General features: G+C 42.2%; 1 protein-coding gene across 1 annotated transcript in view; it reads right to left on the reverse strand.

The window, feature by feature from the left end:
* Positions 1-14,338, reverse strand: part of ELMO1 (engulfment and cell motility 1) — a 537,648-nt gene that overhangs the window by 272,052 nt on the left and 251,258 nt on the right. The window contains exon 14 of the mRNA XM_024768877.1: positions 3,249-3,353. Within this exon, the coding sequence (XP_024624645.1) occupies positions 3,249-3,353 (105 nt within the window). The remainder of the gene's footprint in view (positions 1-3,248; positions 3,354-14,338) is intronic.

Consider the following 14,338-nt stretch of genomic DNA (forward strand, 5'->3'; position numbering starts at 1 on the left):
TTTTTTTTAAGGTATGCGGGCCTTTCATTGTTGTGGCCTCTCCCGTTGCGGAGCACAGGCTCCAGACGCGCAGGCTCAGCGGCCATGGCTCATGGGCCCAGCCGCTCCGCGGCATGTGGGATCCTCCCAGACCAGGGCACGAACCCGTGTCCCCTGCATCGGCAGGTGGACTCTCAACCACTGCACCACCAGGGAAGCCCTAGATGCCACTTCTTGAAGGAAGTTTTACTGACCTGACTCCCACATCTGTGTTTATGACTCTCCTCTGTGCCCCCAGTATCACTCCTGCCCAATCAAAATCCATTCTAAGTGGCTTGCAAAGTGCTGGCATTTAACTCTTCCTCCAACTACCCCTCCTTCCATCGCTAGACAGTAAAATCCTCAATGACAGGACTCATGAGTGACTTGTTCCTTGGGGAATCTCTATCCCCTCCCTCACTGCAGGCCATTTGATAGTTACTCAGTCAGTAAACATGTGCAGCTTGAGTGCCTGAAAAAGAAAAAAGATCCACAGACAGAGTCGTGAGGATTATGTGCATTTGATGGGCAGGCAGAGGGAGAGAAACCCATCAGAGAGACTAAGAGAAGCAGCCAAGGAGAGAACCAAGACAGACAGCAAGGGCTGCAGGCAAAAAGGGAGAACCAGCCAATGGAAAGTGTCCAGTGTCGACGGGAGGACAAAGAAGACGAAGGAAGAGGAGAGGGCTCCCCATGTAGCAGAACAGCTTCTAGAAAGTGATGGGTGCAAAGTGTTGAAAAGTGAGCAGCAGGTGAGTTAGAACATGGGGTAAGAAGACAACTTGGAAAAATATACATTGTTTGAGGCAACAGGACAGCTGGAGGGCATGGGCGTGCCAAGGGCAAAGAGGGAATGTGTGTGTGTGTGTGTGTGTGTGTGTGTGTGTGTGTGTGTGTGTTACAATTCCTTTTGAAAATCTCAACCATAAATCTGACTGGCAAAGTGAAAAGTGAGACTATAGATTTAGGTACAGAATACGTGTTTATTGAAAGAAAGATATAAATAATAAATGAATAACTGCATTCAGACAGGAAATTTACCTCATCAAGAAAAGGAAATTTTATCAAAATGTAAACTTATTAAAAAACCAAGAGCCCATCTTTATGTTTCAGAAAAGACAACTCGGCTCATAGATCAAAATTTAATTAGCTGTCTGGGATGACCACTTTCATTGTCTCCATCACTATCTCACTACCACTGGGACATCTGTTTTCATAGTCACCACAAAGCTTCCTTGCAGAATGCCTCAGCTTTATATATGATCCCCTAACCCCATTCATTCATGTAAATAGCTTTAGCTTTCCATGCAGCATTTAATGGTCCCAAAGTCAGATGGGACACAGAACACATTAGGAAAGGAACACTTTCGAGAAAACATTCCTTTCTCAGTCTAACCAGAAAGAAAGTGCATGTGGACAAAAAAGTCCATACCTTTCTTTTCAAATAGGATTTTCTTTTTAAGTTCCCATCAGATATAAAGTTCTGTCAGGTTGCCATGGTATTAATTTCACTTATGACAGTTTAGAGAACACATTGAAGAAAATGGGATTAAAATATTAAATTACTCTTCTTGAGACGTATGCTTCTTATGCAATTAACAGTACATTCAGAATCAATACTCTCTAACTTTAGAAACATTCATCCACAAACATTAATCAGGTAACGCTAAATTCAATTTCTGCTAGGCTTCTTCTTTTCACACTCAACTCTCCGAGGCTATACCACAAGGTATCTCAAAAATATTAATTTACTTACTGTGAGAGCAGATTACATTCCTAGAAAAAAAATCTGTGCAATAAATATATACACATATAAACCAAATTAAACTTTTATGAAAAAACAATTTTCTTACGGAAAATTGCATTTCTAATCAAATACCTGAGAAGCACACAACACCATTCACAGAAATGCATAAAATCCTTCATATAATTAAAGTACAAATAATGTTTTAATATAAGTCAAAGCTTGTCAAATTGCATATATAGAAAAACAGATGAAGTTAAAATATAGTGCTTACAGGGAATTCAGACCTGGCATGACTTTTTTTTTAAAGGGGTCATTACTGGGTAGGACAATTTTTCATGGTGCAGACTGTCCCATGTTTTAGAGGGCTGTGGCCAGTAGCACCCCAATGGGCATGATGACTACCGAAAAAACATGCCCACATATTTCCAAACGCTCCTTGAGGGACTAATGCTCTCTAGTTTGGAGAAGAAACTATAGCCCACTCAAAAGGAATCGCCCCATTTGCATTACCAGGTAACAACAGTGCCAGGTCTTGAACCCTGGTCTCCAGAAAGCCAGTGTCAAGAGGGAGCCAACAGAGAATATCAGAGGCACAGGCTCATACCTTACTCTGATTTCAGCTTTACTCTTCCTGCATTACGATATTCATTCATCGAATATTTCCTAAGCTTATATCTAGTCATCATTTTAACCACTTGCCAATGCCCTTGTCCCATTTATTCATATCCTCCTTCATCTCAATCGTGGATCTGTATCCCTCGCCCGACTGAATCTGGGCTCCTCTCCCTAGGGACAGGGGACAGGGGTCAGCAAAAATCCAGGGCCTCCAGTGGAGCAGCCTTGACTCGAAGGCCTTCTCTGTCACTGTCCCTATGCTCCAATTCATTCACACTTTGTCCTTCCCGCCCCTGCTCTGCATAGGCAGGTGGCTCCTTCTGTTTTCCTCAGCCCCACCCACAAAGGCATTGCCTTAGTAGCTGGAGTTTCACTAATCTGTTATGAAATGAGAGAAGGCATTTCTCGTCCCTCCCCGTCCCTCCCACACTTCTCTTTCTGTTTATCTGATTGTATCTCCAGCATTAGATTGAACAGAGCAGTGCTAGACAGAATCCTGGGCCTCTTTTCAAGAAGCCAAGTAAGTGTAAGTGGTTTTCAGTAACGTTGGGATCATGCAGGTTTTTGGTAGATAGTTTGCTTCTCTTCTTTGTTATTTAAGGCTAAGAGTTTTTGTCATAATCAAATGAACTATATAAAATATTTTTCCAATATCTAATATATTTTTAAATGTCATGTGAAAAACTTAAAAGTTAAAAATCCCTATTTTGGTGCTCTTTAATTTCATTTAATTTTCATTTTTACTTTACTAAGTGACAAAAGCCAATCTGTGGGGCCACTCATCTAAAAGTAATCCCTCCATATCCGTAAGTGTGAAATTCGAATTCAGTAGGAACCCTACAATAGCTGAAAGGGGCTGTGCGCTTACCCGAATGTAGGCATCCTGGTGGTGCTTGGCAAAGTAGAGCATATTGTCCAGAGCTAACATCCCAGGAGGTGTCTGGGTAAAGTCCATGGCAGGGTTGACATGATTCTGTGATTAAAACAAAATGTTTGATCAGGTTAATTCTTCAGCAGATTTCACCAGCCGCCAGAGGTCTGATTTCCCTCCAGAAGACCAAAGTACCACAAGGCAAGCTCCGAATAATCAAGTAGGATGACATTTGCTATCTCCATGTGAACCGATCAGGGTGGCAATGAGGGCTTCCTTCTACAAGTGGAGCAAAACCAGCTTCTTAGACCCAGGGTTGGGAAACTCAACTGAAGATCGAAATATGGGATTATTCTTAGACATGTGACACTGCAGGAAAAGAAAATAATGTAAAAACTGTATTTTTACATTATTGGCTGTGCTTTAGCAGAACCAACAGCATTTGGGGAGAAAAACCTGGGATGAAGCCACATCTCTGCCATTTACCTTTTTTCACCTTAACTTCCTCATCCTCGTGTGTGAGGGTTAGGTATGGACACACCTGTCCATGGTGTTTGTGAACTTTCCAGACTTACACAGTCTGTAGGTCTCTGAGCACAGGCACTCTATAAAATTCAGAGGTCCACAGGGTCCTAACATCTGCCTACTTGCAGGGAGTGTTCTGGCCTTGTGGTCACCCACACTGTGCCAAGAACCACAAAGACAAACAATAGTTATAAATATGCCCAACAAATTCTCCATATGCTGGAGATCACTCAGTAAACACCACGAGACCCCTATTCAGGGCAGTAAACCACTCTCCACCGCTAATTGTCTAAAATGATGACCAAGATCTGTCCTGAAAATTCAGATCTAAATGGCTAATGATTTAAGGGAAGTCATTCTTATGTTCAAGAAATGGAAAAGTTAAAGAGATATTAAAGAAAACTGCTCTTACCTCATAATCTAGGTAATTTTTATGAAAGGACATATTTTTGTTTTCTTCCTGAATATTTCTTTTTTTTTTTTTTTTTTTTTTTTTTTTTCCGGGATTGCGGAGCACAAGCTCAGGACGCACAGGCTCAGCGGCCATGGCTCATGGGCCCAGCCGCTCCGCGGCACGTGGGATCTTCCCAGACCGGGGCACGAACCCGTGTCCCCTGCATCGGCAGGCGGACTCTCAACCACTGCGCCACCAGGGAAGCCCCTGAATATTTCTTAATAAACAGCTTGGCTCTCTGATTTGCCAGGGAAATTTTGGTCAGCTGTAATTTTTTCTAATTTAAGTACAGGAAGGACATTTTGTTCACTTGTTCAAGGTTCAAACAACCCACACTTTTCTACATTATTCAAGAGTACACAGAACCTGTCTTTTGCATGCTGATTTGAAATTTTTTTATGAGCTAATAAACATCTAAAATTATAGGACAGTGGTGCTGCCTACTGGCCACAGTTCCACCATTTCCAGAGCACTCCTGTCCATATCTGTATAGCAAGTTGGGTCAGTGTAGTGACTTCGATACTTTATTTTAGCATTTTATCCTGATTTGCTTGTTAAGATGCTGGAACATTTTTAAAATACAAAAGTATACTACTTATGATAAGAAAGATATATTTCATAAATATAATTGTAACAAAAATGAAAATCACTGGGCACATCAAATGCAGTGGGTTTCAGCTTTAATCTGATACTCATTAGTGTAAGAGGCTCAGGCCTGTATTCAATAGTGAGGGGAAAATCAAAATGCTGGAAATAAACGATCAGAGATTTAGTCTCAGAAGTAACTTGCAATGAAAGATTTTATGATATTTTCAGTTCTTAAGAAAAGAAGAGTGGAACTTCCCTCATTATGCATACATTTATTATTTTGACTTTGATACGTTCGATTTCCATGAACACAAGTAACATAAAAATGTTAGCATTTGCTGAGTACTTTCTTGGGGTTAGCACTAGTTTGGGTTTCACATGTGTTACCTCATCTAATAGGTGGTGGGCACTATTGTTACCCCCATTTTATTTTATTATTTGTTTTTTAATAATATGACCCTGTTTTATTTTATTTTTTAAATTCTGGAGTACAGTATTCCAACATGTTAAATGGTTACCTCTAGGTAGTGGAACTAAGGGAGATTTTTATCTCATATTTTTTCTTACCTGTAATTTTTATTGAAGTATATAGTTGATTTACAATATTATATTAATTTCAGGTATACAACATAGTGATTCAATATTTTTATAGCTTATATTCCATTTAAAGTTTTTATAAAATATTGGCTATATTGCCTGTGCTGTACAATATATCCTTGTAGCTCATTTATTTTATACAGAGTAGTTTATACCCCTATGCTGCCCCTCCCTGCTTCCCTCTCCCCACTGGTAACTACCAGTGTGTTCTCTATATATCTGTGAGTCTGCATCTGTTTTGTTATACTCATTCATTTGTTTTATTTTTTCAGATTACACACATAAGTGATAGCATACAGTGTTTGTCTTTCTCCGTCTGACTTATTTCACTGAGCATAATACCTTCCAGGTCCATCCATGTTGTTGAAAATGGCAAGATTTTATTCTTTTTAATGGCTGCGTAGTATTCCGCTGTGTGTGTGTGTGTGTGTGTGTGTGTGTGTATACACACACACACACACACACCCCACATCTTCATCCATTTGTCTGTTGACGGCACCTTGGTCGTTTCCACATCTTGGCTATGCTGCTGTGAACACTGGGGTGCATGTATCTTTTTGATTAGTGTTTTTGTTTTCTTCGGATATATACCCAGGAATGGAACTGCTAGATCATACAGCAGTTCTATTTTTAGTTTTTGAAGCAAGCACCATACTATTTTCCACAGCGGCTGCATCAATTTTATTGGTGAGGAAACTGCAGCTCAGATGAGATAAGAAGCTTGCCCAGGACCTGGCAACTTGAATTTGGCAGAGCAGGCAATGTCTTGCTTGGACGATATGTTTCAGCATGCTTTTGTCCATACCTTTTTCCTTACCACCAGTTTATAAGTTGAACGCATCTGTTTTAGTACTGCCAGCATTTAGACTTTATATAGCCTGAGAAAAACGTAGGCTAATCAATATTAGCTGCTACACAGCATGGTCCAGCCAACAAAGGGGAGTGTGCCAAGTATACGAGAGAAAAACATGCCATTTATTTCAGAGCTATTTCTAGTGTTGGTCTATGAATCTATTCCAAAAATAAATACACTAAAAGGAAATCAAATGAGAAAAATTAGTTTCTCTGCATCTTGTTTGAACAACCCCCCAAAGCTATGTGTTAGTGAAGTTGACCAGGGAGAAGCCCCCCATGGGTTAAGAATCATCAGGCTTGTTTGAATTGTGCTCCCAGGATGCCCTGGAAGCCTCTTTGCATCAATCACATACCTCCTTAGGCACACAATGGTGGTATCAAATAGGGCACTGCTGCTTTCTAAGGTCTTACAGTTATGAAACGGTATAACACATTTTTAGAGTTCTTTTAAAGATCCATATGGCTATTTAGCAAATAGTCCTAATAAAGTAATGCCTGCTATGTGGCAGGTGTCATATAAAGCACCTTGCATATGCTAACTTTTAATCCTCATAAAATTCCCACAAGACAGGTCCTATTATTTTCCTCCTTTGACAGAAGGAAACTGAGGCACTGAGCATCTGGGTAGCTTGCCCAGAGTTTCAGAGCCAGTATGTGGCAGAGCCAGAATTTGAACTCAGGGGACAGGCTTTTAACCAGGGTTTTAGGGTCAAGCTTTTGCTCAACCAGACGCCACTGGGAATTTCACAAAGATGTCCAGTGCAGGTTCCCCATCATTGTGGTTCTCCTCAATCAACATGCTTTGCTCAGGCAAAGTGGGTCTGCGATCCATCCTTTTCAATAAAAGCTATAATCTCTCCATCCCTCCCAGACATAACAAAGTCTCTCTCAAGTCCAACAAACCAGGTCCTATTGTCTCCAACAAATAGGCTTTTAATTAAACAAAAGCCAATTAGAAAATTGCCTTCGATTTTCTATGATTCGCTCTAAATTATGAAGTGTCACTGTATTTTAGATGAAAAATAATTTTTGCAGTTGTGGGTGAACTATATTCTTTTTTTCTGTCTCTCTCTTTTTAAACTCTGAGTATCATCTTCCTAGCCTCTCTCTCCTTGAAATGATTGTTTCCTTTTTCTCTTTTGGTTTTAACAGCCAGCGAAATAATTTTACAAGCATAGGTTTTGATAACGGAAACAGTGTAAGAATTACTTGCCAAAACATTTGAGAGCTTTCTGTACTGTTACAAAAATACTCTGAGAACCCAGCAAGGCCAACAGACCCCCGCTCCTTCCTTATTTATGAGATGCTCTGGATACAGATTTATTTTCTTTTCTTGTTCCATGTAATTTTTTTCTACCTGTCTTGAAATGGAAGCTGCAAGAGCTTTCATAAATGACTTGAAAATATCCCTTGTTTTACTGCAAAGCCTGTGTACCTCTGTACATCCTTCTGAAATGCCATTTGTTAGAGCCTGTAGAAGTGCTGCTCCGTGAATCACATCAGACAGCTCTCAGCCCCTGGAGAAAGGAGGAGCGGCCACCTCCCTTTCCAAAGCACCAAGGTTTTTTCACTTTCAGAAAATGGTACCAACCAACTGAAGATAGCACTATTCATTTAAAGTGAGCATCCTACGGTGCTTTGTGACCACCTAGAGGGGTGGGATAGGGAGGGTGGGAGGGAGGGAGACGCAAGAGGGAAGAGATATGGGAATATATGTATAATGAATTCACTTGGTTATAAAGCAGAAACTAACACACCATTGTAAAGCAATTATACTCCAATAAAGGTGTAAATAAATAAATAAAATAAAGTGAGCGTCCTATATGGGGTCTGTGTATAGAGTTCCTAGAGATCTGTTTCTCTTCTGTTACACACATGCCAGTTTTTTACTTGAATTATTTCAATCGCACATTCAAGGTCTATGACAGAGAATCTTTCAAACTTCCAGAACCATACACTAAGGCCACTGGAGAGCTGGAGTGGACCTCAAATATAAACTAGGCTTGTCACCTTATTCTGAAGTTGAGAAAACTGAGTGCCCGGAGAACAGCGGTGCTCAAACTTGAGCAGGCATCCGAACTGAATCTCCGGGAGGGTCTGTCGAAACACCAATTGCTAGCCCCACCCTCAGAGTCTCTAATTCAGGTGGGTTGGGGAGAGGCCTGAGAGTCTGCATCTCTAACAAGTTCCCAAGTGATGCAGATGCTGCTGTCTGAGGACCACACTTTGAGACCCGCTGATGGCTGGAATGGCACATCTCACATAGCAAGGGTAATATCAAAGTAAGATCTAGAATCCAGATCCACTGATCTCTTGAATCCCATGCAGCTTCTACTATAACATGCTTTGAACTGACTGGTTCCAAAGTTCAAGGCATTTTAAATATACTTGCTGTTTATCTGCTTTGTGCTTTGGCCTCTTATTGAGAAAACTGAAATGTCCTTATTCAGAAAAAGGAATTATAATTTAGAAGCCTCTCACTTCTCCTACTGCTCAAATTTCTGACTAAAATAATGTTATTAGTACCTCCACAGAGAAGGTAGGAAACTGTAATCAGTCAATATTTTCTACTCTTGAATGATTCCTGGTTGGGGAAGCAGTGCTGGCACTAGCCTGAATGATTTGTAAATGATCTGTGTTTCTCAATTACCAATGCCATGCTAGTCCTTCATTAGTGTGGATAATAAAGAGATGATTACAATAATGCCTGCCAGATGGCATATCGCAGGGAAAGCCTTGGAGGATTTAGGAGTTAATATTTGTGCTATACAAGTGCCTACATTTGCTGAACAAATACAGCATTAAAAGCAACCTTTAAAACAAATCACATTGAGTGAATATTCATTCAGTCTAGGAAAGGCCCTATCAAAGCTCTTTCTTTTTTTTTTTTTTGCGGTACGCAGGCCTCTCCCGTTGCTCTGGACGTGCAGGCTCAGCAGCCATGGCTCACGGGCCCGGCCGCTCCACGGTACGTGGGATCTTCTTGGACCGGGGCACGAACCTGTGTCCCCTGAATCGGCAGGCCGACTCTCAACCACTGCGCCACCAGGGAGGCCCTCAAAGCTCTTTCTTGAGGCTGGTAGTTTAAGGTCATGTTCTCCAAGGGGAAGCAGGGTTTGATGGTTGCAGCAGATCCCTTGGGAGCTGTGCCACATTACACGTGCCTCCCACTCTTCCCCTCCCCACTCAGGAGAAAGGGTATGTGGGTGTTTCAACAGGCTCCTAGAAGAGCACTTATCCACCTTGGATGCCCCTGAAAATCCCCTTGGGAGCTCTGAAAAATTCTGATGTCCAGGCTGATACCCAAAATCAGCTTTACTTTTAAAGCTCCCCAGGTGATTCCAAAGTCCAGCCAGGGTGGAGAACACTTTCCCCAATCAGTGGGTCTCAAATTTGAACGTGATCAGAATCTCTTAGAGGGTCTGTTCAAACAGATTGCTGGCGCTGCGCCACCCCCCCCCCCATCCAGAGTTTCTGGTTGAGTAGGTCTGGGTAAGCCCTGAGAATCTGCATTCATACACGTTCCCAGGTGCTACTGATGGTCTCTGGATCATACTTTGAGAACCTCTGTTCTAAAGCTACAGTAACCCAATGCAAAAGCATTTTAGGGATCTATACCCAACAACTGATGGAGTTGGAACCTTGATTCCCTGTATCGAAGTGTTTGGTTTGCAGCGGCTTTTATTGGGATGCCTGCTTTAGGGAGGACATGCACTCTCCAAGCTGACACAGGCCCAGCACTCTCTCACCTGGCTGATTCACACATTTATATAAGGAGGCTCTTGACAGCATCCGACTTTGTGACCCCCAACATGGATCAATGTTCCAAAGAGTCCTAGACGTAGCCTTTAGACATCTTCAGGTTCTGTTCTTGGTCCCTCTCCAGTAAATTCAATAAAAATGAATAGTTTGCATGAATACAGAGAAGGCAGCCTACTAAATCTGACCCAAGAGTGGACAAGGTGGTATGCTGAGGGGCAGAAAAATAACTGTGACCAGGGACAGGTAGGCGTCATGCCAGGCACTCCAAAGGCGTGATTTCATTTAATCTTCCCAGTGAGGCGAGTTATGAATGAGGTAAATGTTATTATTCTCTTCCTACAGATGGGGGTGAGAACTTGTGACTTGTGCAAGAGCATGGTTAGAAGTGGCAGAGTCACCACTTCAGCTCTGCAGCTTTTGTTTTTCCTATTTAGGTTCAAACGGCCTTTGGAGAATAGGAAGATGGGCCCCATTATCAAGAAGAAGTTTAATCAGAGAAATGTAACGTCCCATAAAAAATTTTTTTTAAAAATTCAAAAACACATCTACTACAGAACAAGGGAAATCTGGCTTACAAATAATTCATGAGATCCCAGCTCCACATCATTAAAATTTGATTCTTTTAGGTAAAGTACAAAGGATGTGCATGAAAGAAACACCCAGGAAGATGTTAAGGGTTCAGGCCAACAGATTCTAAACTACCTGGCTTCCGTGCCGTACCTCCCTCTCAGCTGTACATTCTCTTCTCCTTGCCTGGCCTCTGGAACACCTCTGCTAATCTCTCTAATGTCATTCATCCACCTGCTACCCTTTCGTTCTCCTGACCTTCAACCTGGCTCCACCTTCCCTCCTTTGGCAGGTCCACAACTAATCTTTTGGGGAATACCTCTGGTTCTAGAGCTCTGGGACCATCCACAGCTACCCACTATCATCTGCAAACTAGGAGCATCCATGGCCAATCCTATTATTAAGAACTAAGAGTTAGAGTTGGCAGTGTAAGTCCAAGATGAGTCAATTCTGAGTGGCAGTCAGGAGGCTCTGACAGGCTGGGATTTATTAACAGGAGAACAGCAAGAAGAACAGAGGAGGGTTCCACCGACGGGGCCCAGCTGAGGCCACATTTGGACACAACACACAGTTCTGGGGGCTACCCTGGGAGCCAGCTCCTGACACACAGGAAATCATGTACAAAAGCGTGGCCAGGAAGAAGCAGAAATATCTAAACAGTAGGGTATATCAGAAAAGTTGGAAAAAAACCTTTAGATATTTAGCCCAGGGGAAAAAAGTATATGTGGTGGAGGTAGGATGGGGGTTGTGAGTTGGACCACTACTGTCCTTAGGCATCTGAAGGACTGATATTATTGTGTGGGCAGCTACAGGAAACAGGATTAGCAGAGAAGTGAGTTTTTAGAAATATTGAAGCAGGATGTCCAGCAGGAATAATGTCCAGAGAACTAAAGGGTAGAGAATTGGAGCAAATGACCTTGAGATACTTTGCAGCCCCTGATTCATTCCTTCTCTCATGAAATCATTCTGGATTTCTACGACTGTGCAAGGCACCATGGGAGACAGACATGATAAATTTCATCCAGAGATTAATTCAAAACTAAATAGTACTTGTCTTCACGGAACTTCTGTCTCAGAAGTGAATTATTAAAAGCCTTAACAAGCACTTCCCTGGTGACGCAGTGGTTAAGAATCCGCCTGCCAATGCAGGGGACACGGGTTCGAGCCCTGGTCCGGGAAGATCCCACATGCCACAGAGTAACTATGCCCGTGCGCCACAACTACTGAGACTGTGCTCTAGAGCCCGCGAGCCACAACTACTGAAGCCCGCAGGCCTAGAGCCTGTGCTCCTCAACAAGAGAAGCCACCACAATAAGAAGCCCGTGCACCGCAACGAAGAGCAGCCCCCGCTCGCCGCAACTAGAGAAAGCCCGCGCGCAGCAACAAGACCCAACGCAGCCAAAAATAAATAAATAAATTCATAAAATTAAAAAAAAAAATCCTTAATAACATAGCTTTGAAATATGCATGTTTGCACACACACACACACACACACACACACACACACACACCACAGGCATAAGTAACTTCACACATGCACATTGTGGAAGCTCTCACATAGAAAATTCTGGATTTAAGGCAAATTTCCTTAGTTAAAAAACAACGTCCTTTTTAAAATTACTCTCAAAAGGTCAGGAAAGGCCGTGCAGTGCCGTGTATTCAATTCATGAAAATCCGGACTCACTCTCACTTCATTATCTTGAAGAAGCAGAGTTGAGACTTACCGAAGAAAAGAGTAAACTCCAATATTGTTTATTTGGTATGTTGATTTAACAGTCAATACAAAGAATTACCATGAAGACGCAATTAAAATGCCTTGGGAATAAATCTTTAAAATGAAGCTGCTTATGGTTAAAAAAACAAAAGTCTTCATGAATAACGAAATAATGCTGTCAAGGTTTATAAAGATGTCTGCAATTTTTCTACTGAGCTGAGTGCATGCCAGATTATGAACGACCCAAGCACTGTGGCTTGCGCTAGCAACACCCTACTCTTTCTTCCCTTAACTCCCAGCTCCTTTTTCACCGATCTTTTTAGAACTCCCTTTTCGCCCACCTTTTGTAGTTTTAAAACAGGAAGTGGACTAGCACCAGTTATGCACAGTGGGTTTCTCTGTCTCCCTTTTCCACTCATCCCCAGGAAGAGCACTGGCTAAAAGTTCCATCAAAGGACACAGAATGGGGCTTCCCTGGTGGCGCAGTGGTTGAGAGTCCGCCTGCCGATGCAGGGGATGCGGGTTCGTGCCCCGGTCTGGGAAGATCCCACATGCCGCGGAGGGGCTGGGCCCGTGAGCCATGGCCGCTGAGCCTGTGCGTCCGGAGCTTGTGCTCCGCAACGGGAGAGGCCACAACAGTGAGAGGCCCGCGTACCACAAAAAAAAAAAAAAAAAAAAAAAGCCACAGAATGTGTGCTACCATCACTCCAGGGCTGGTCTAGCTAGTCAAGCTGGAAACCTTGTTCCCTCCAGCCCAGCAAAGCTCTCCAGGCAGCCTCTGGTAAGGGAACCACCACGTACATGGGAGATGAAACCTCTCTGCCACAGTGGAGCCAGGAGCTGATCAAGCTGCTGCTGCTACTAATGGACTCTCAGGAGGTCAAAGGGATGCACGGGCTTGTGTACTGCAGCCCTGCCCTCCTCCAGGGCCTAGCACTGCATGGTGCTAGAGTAGAGACAGTGATGATGGTGATAACAACTTTAATCATGGAAGTAGCAGCTAACACACACACAGCACTTAATGAGTGCCAAGGACTGTTCTAAGGCACGGGTTACTTTGGTCCACGGGCTAAATTGGGTTTACCACTCAACTTTGTAGAGTTGTGAGTTTAAACGTTTCCTGTCTTTTTTTTACCTTTTTAAAATCTTTTTTTTTAATCAAAAGGAAAATACTTATCTCTGACACGTGAAAATTACATAATGAAATTAAAATTTCAATGTCCATAAAGAAAGCTTTGTTGGAACACAAATGAGCCACGCTCATTTATTTACATATTGTCTATGCCTGGTTTGGCATTTGGCCTACAAAGCCTAAAATATTTACTTCCTGACCCTTTACAAGAAAAGTTTGCCAAACCTTTTTCTAAGTGTTTGTTCTCAAGGCAATTCAGTGAGTTAAGAAAATCAGTCCCTCCTTAACCAAAGTTAAAAATCTCAATTAACAAAGAAATGCTAATGTTTTGCTTCCTGGACAACATAAGCCCTTGGTAAATGTTCATTGTTTTGCTCCCCTGGATAATATCGTAATGATTTTAAAGATGCCCAAGTTTTAGCTGGACAAAACTCTGTGTCTTGCCAATGTTATGTTGAGATGAACCTTTTCAGTAGCCTTAACTTGTGACTCAAGGCCTCATCTTGGTGTCTTTGGGCCCCCTCCCCTTGCTGACCAAAGGCAAACCTCGGAGGGGTTCTGTTATACATTTTTATATAAGACCTTTATACTTTTATATACATTTTTATTATTTTATATACCTTTATGTAAGACTACCTGTAAGTTTGATGAGTTAGGGACCTGGATTGTGTCTGGTAAATGCTCTCCTGCTTCCCCCCTTCAGTGCAGCTCTTGTAAATGGCAAAGTCTTGGCTTTTAAGTTTGGACACTGTGGTCCCTTTTTCCATACCAGAATAAGTAGAATTCTTATGCTTATTTTAAAAATGAAGAGACTGAGGTGTAGAGAGGTTAAGGATCTTGGCCACATTCACACAACCCATTATGCTTAGATTTGAACCCAGATGGAGTAGAGT

The sequence above is a fragment of the Neophocaena asiaeorientalis genome, unplaced genomic scaffold (assembly GCF_003031525.2).
Source record: "Neophocaena asiaeorientalis asiaeorientalis breed wild unplaced genomic scaffold, Neophocaena_asiaeorientalis_V1.1 scaffold314, whole genome shotgun sequence".
NCBI classification, from domain to species: Eukaryota; Metazoa; Chordata; class Mammalia; order Artiodactyla; family Phocoenidae; genus Neophocaena; species Neophocaena asiaeorientalis.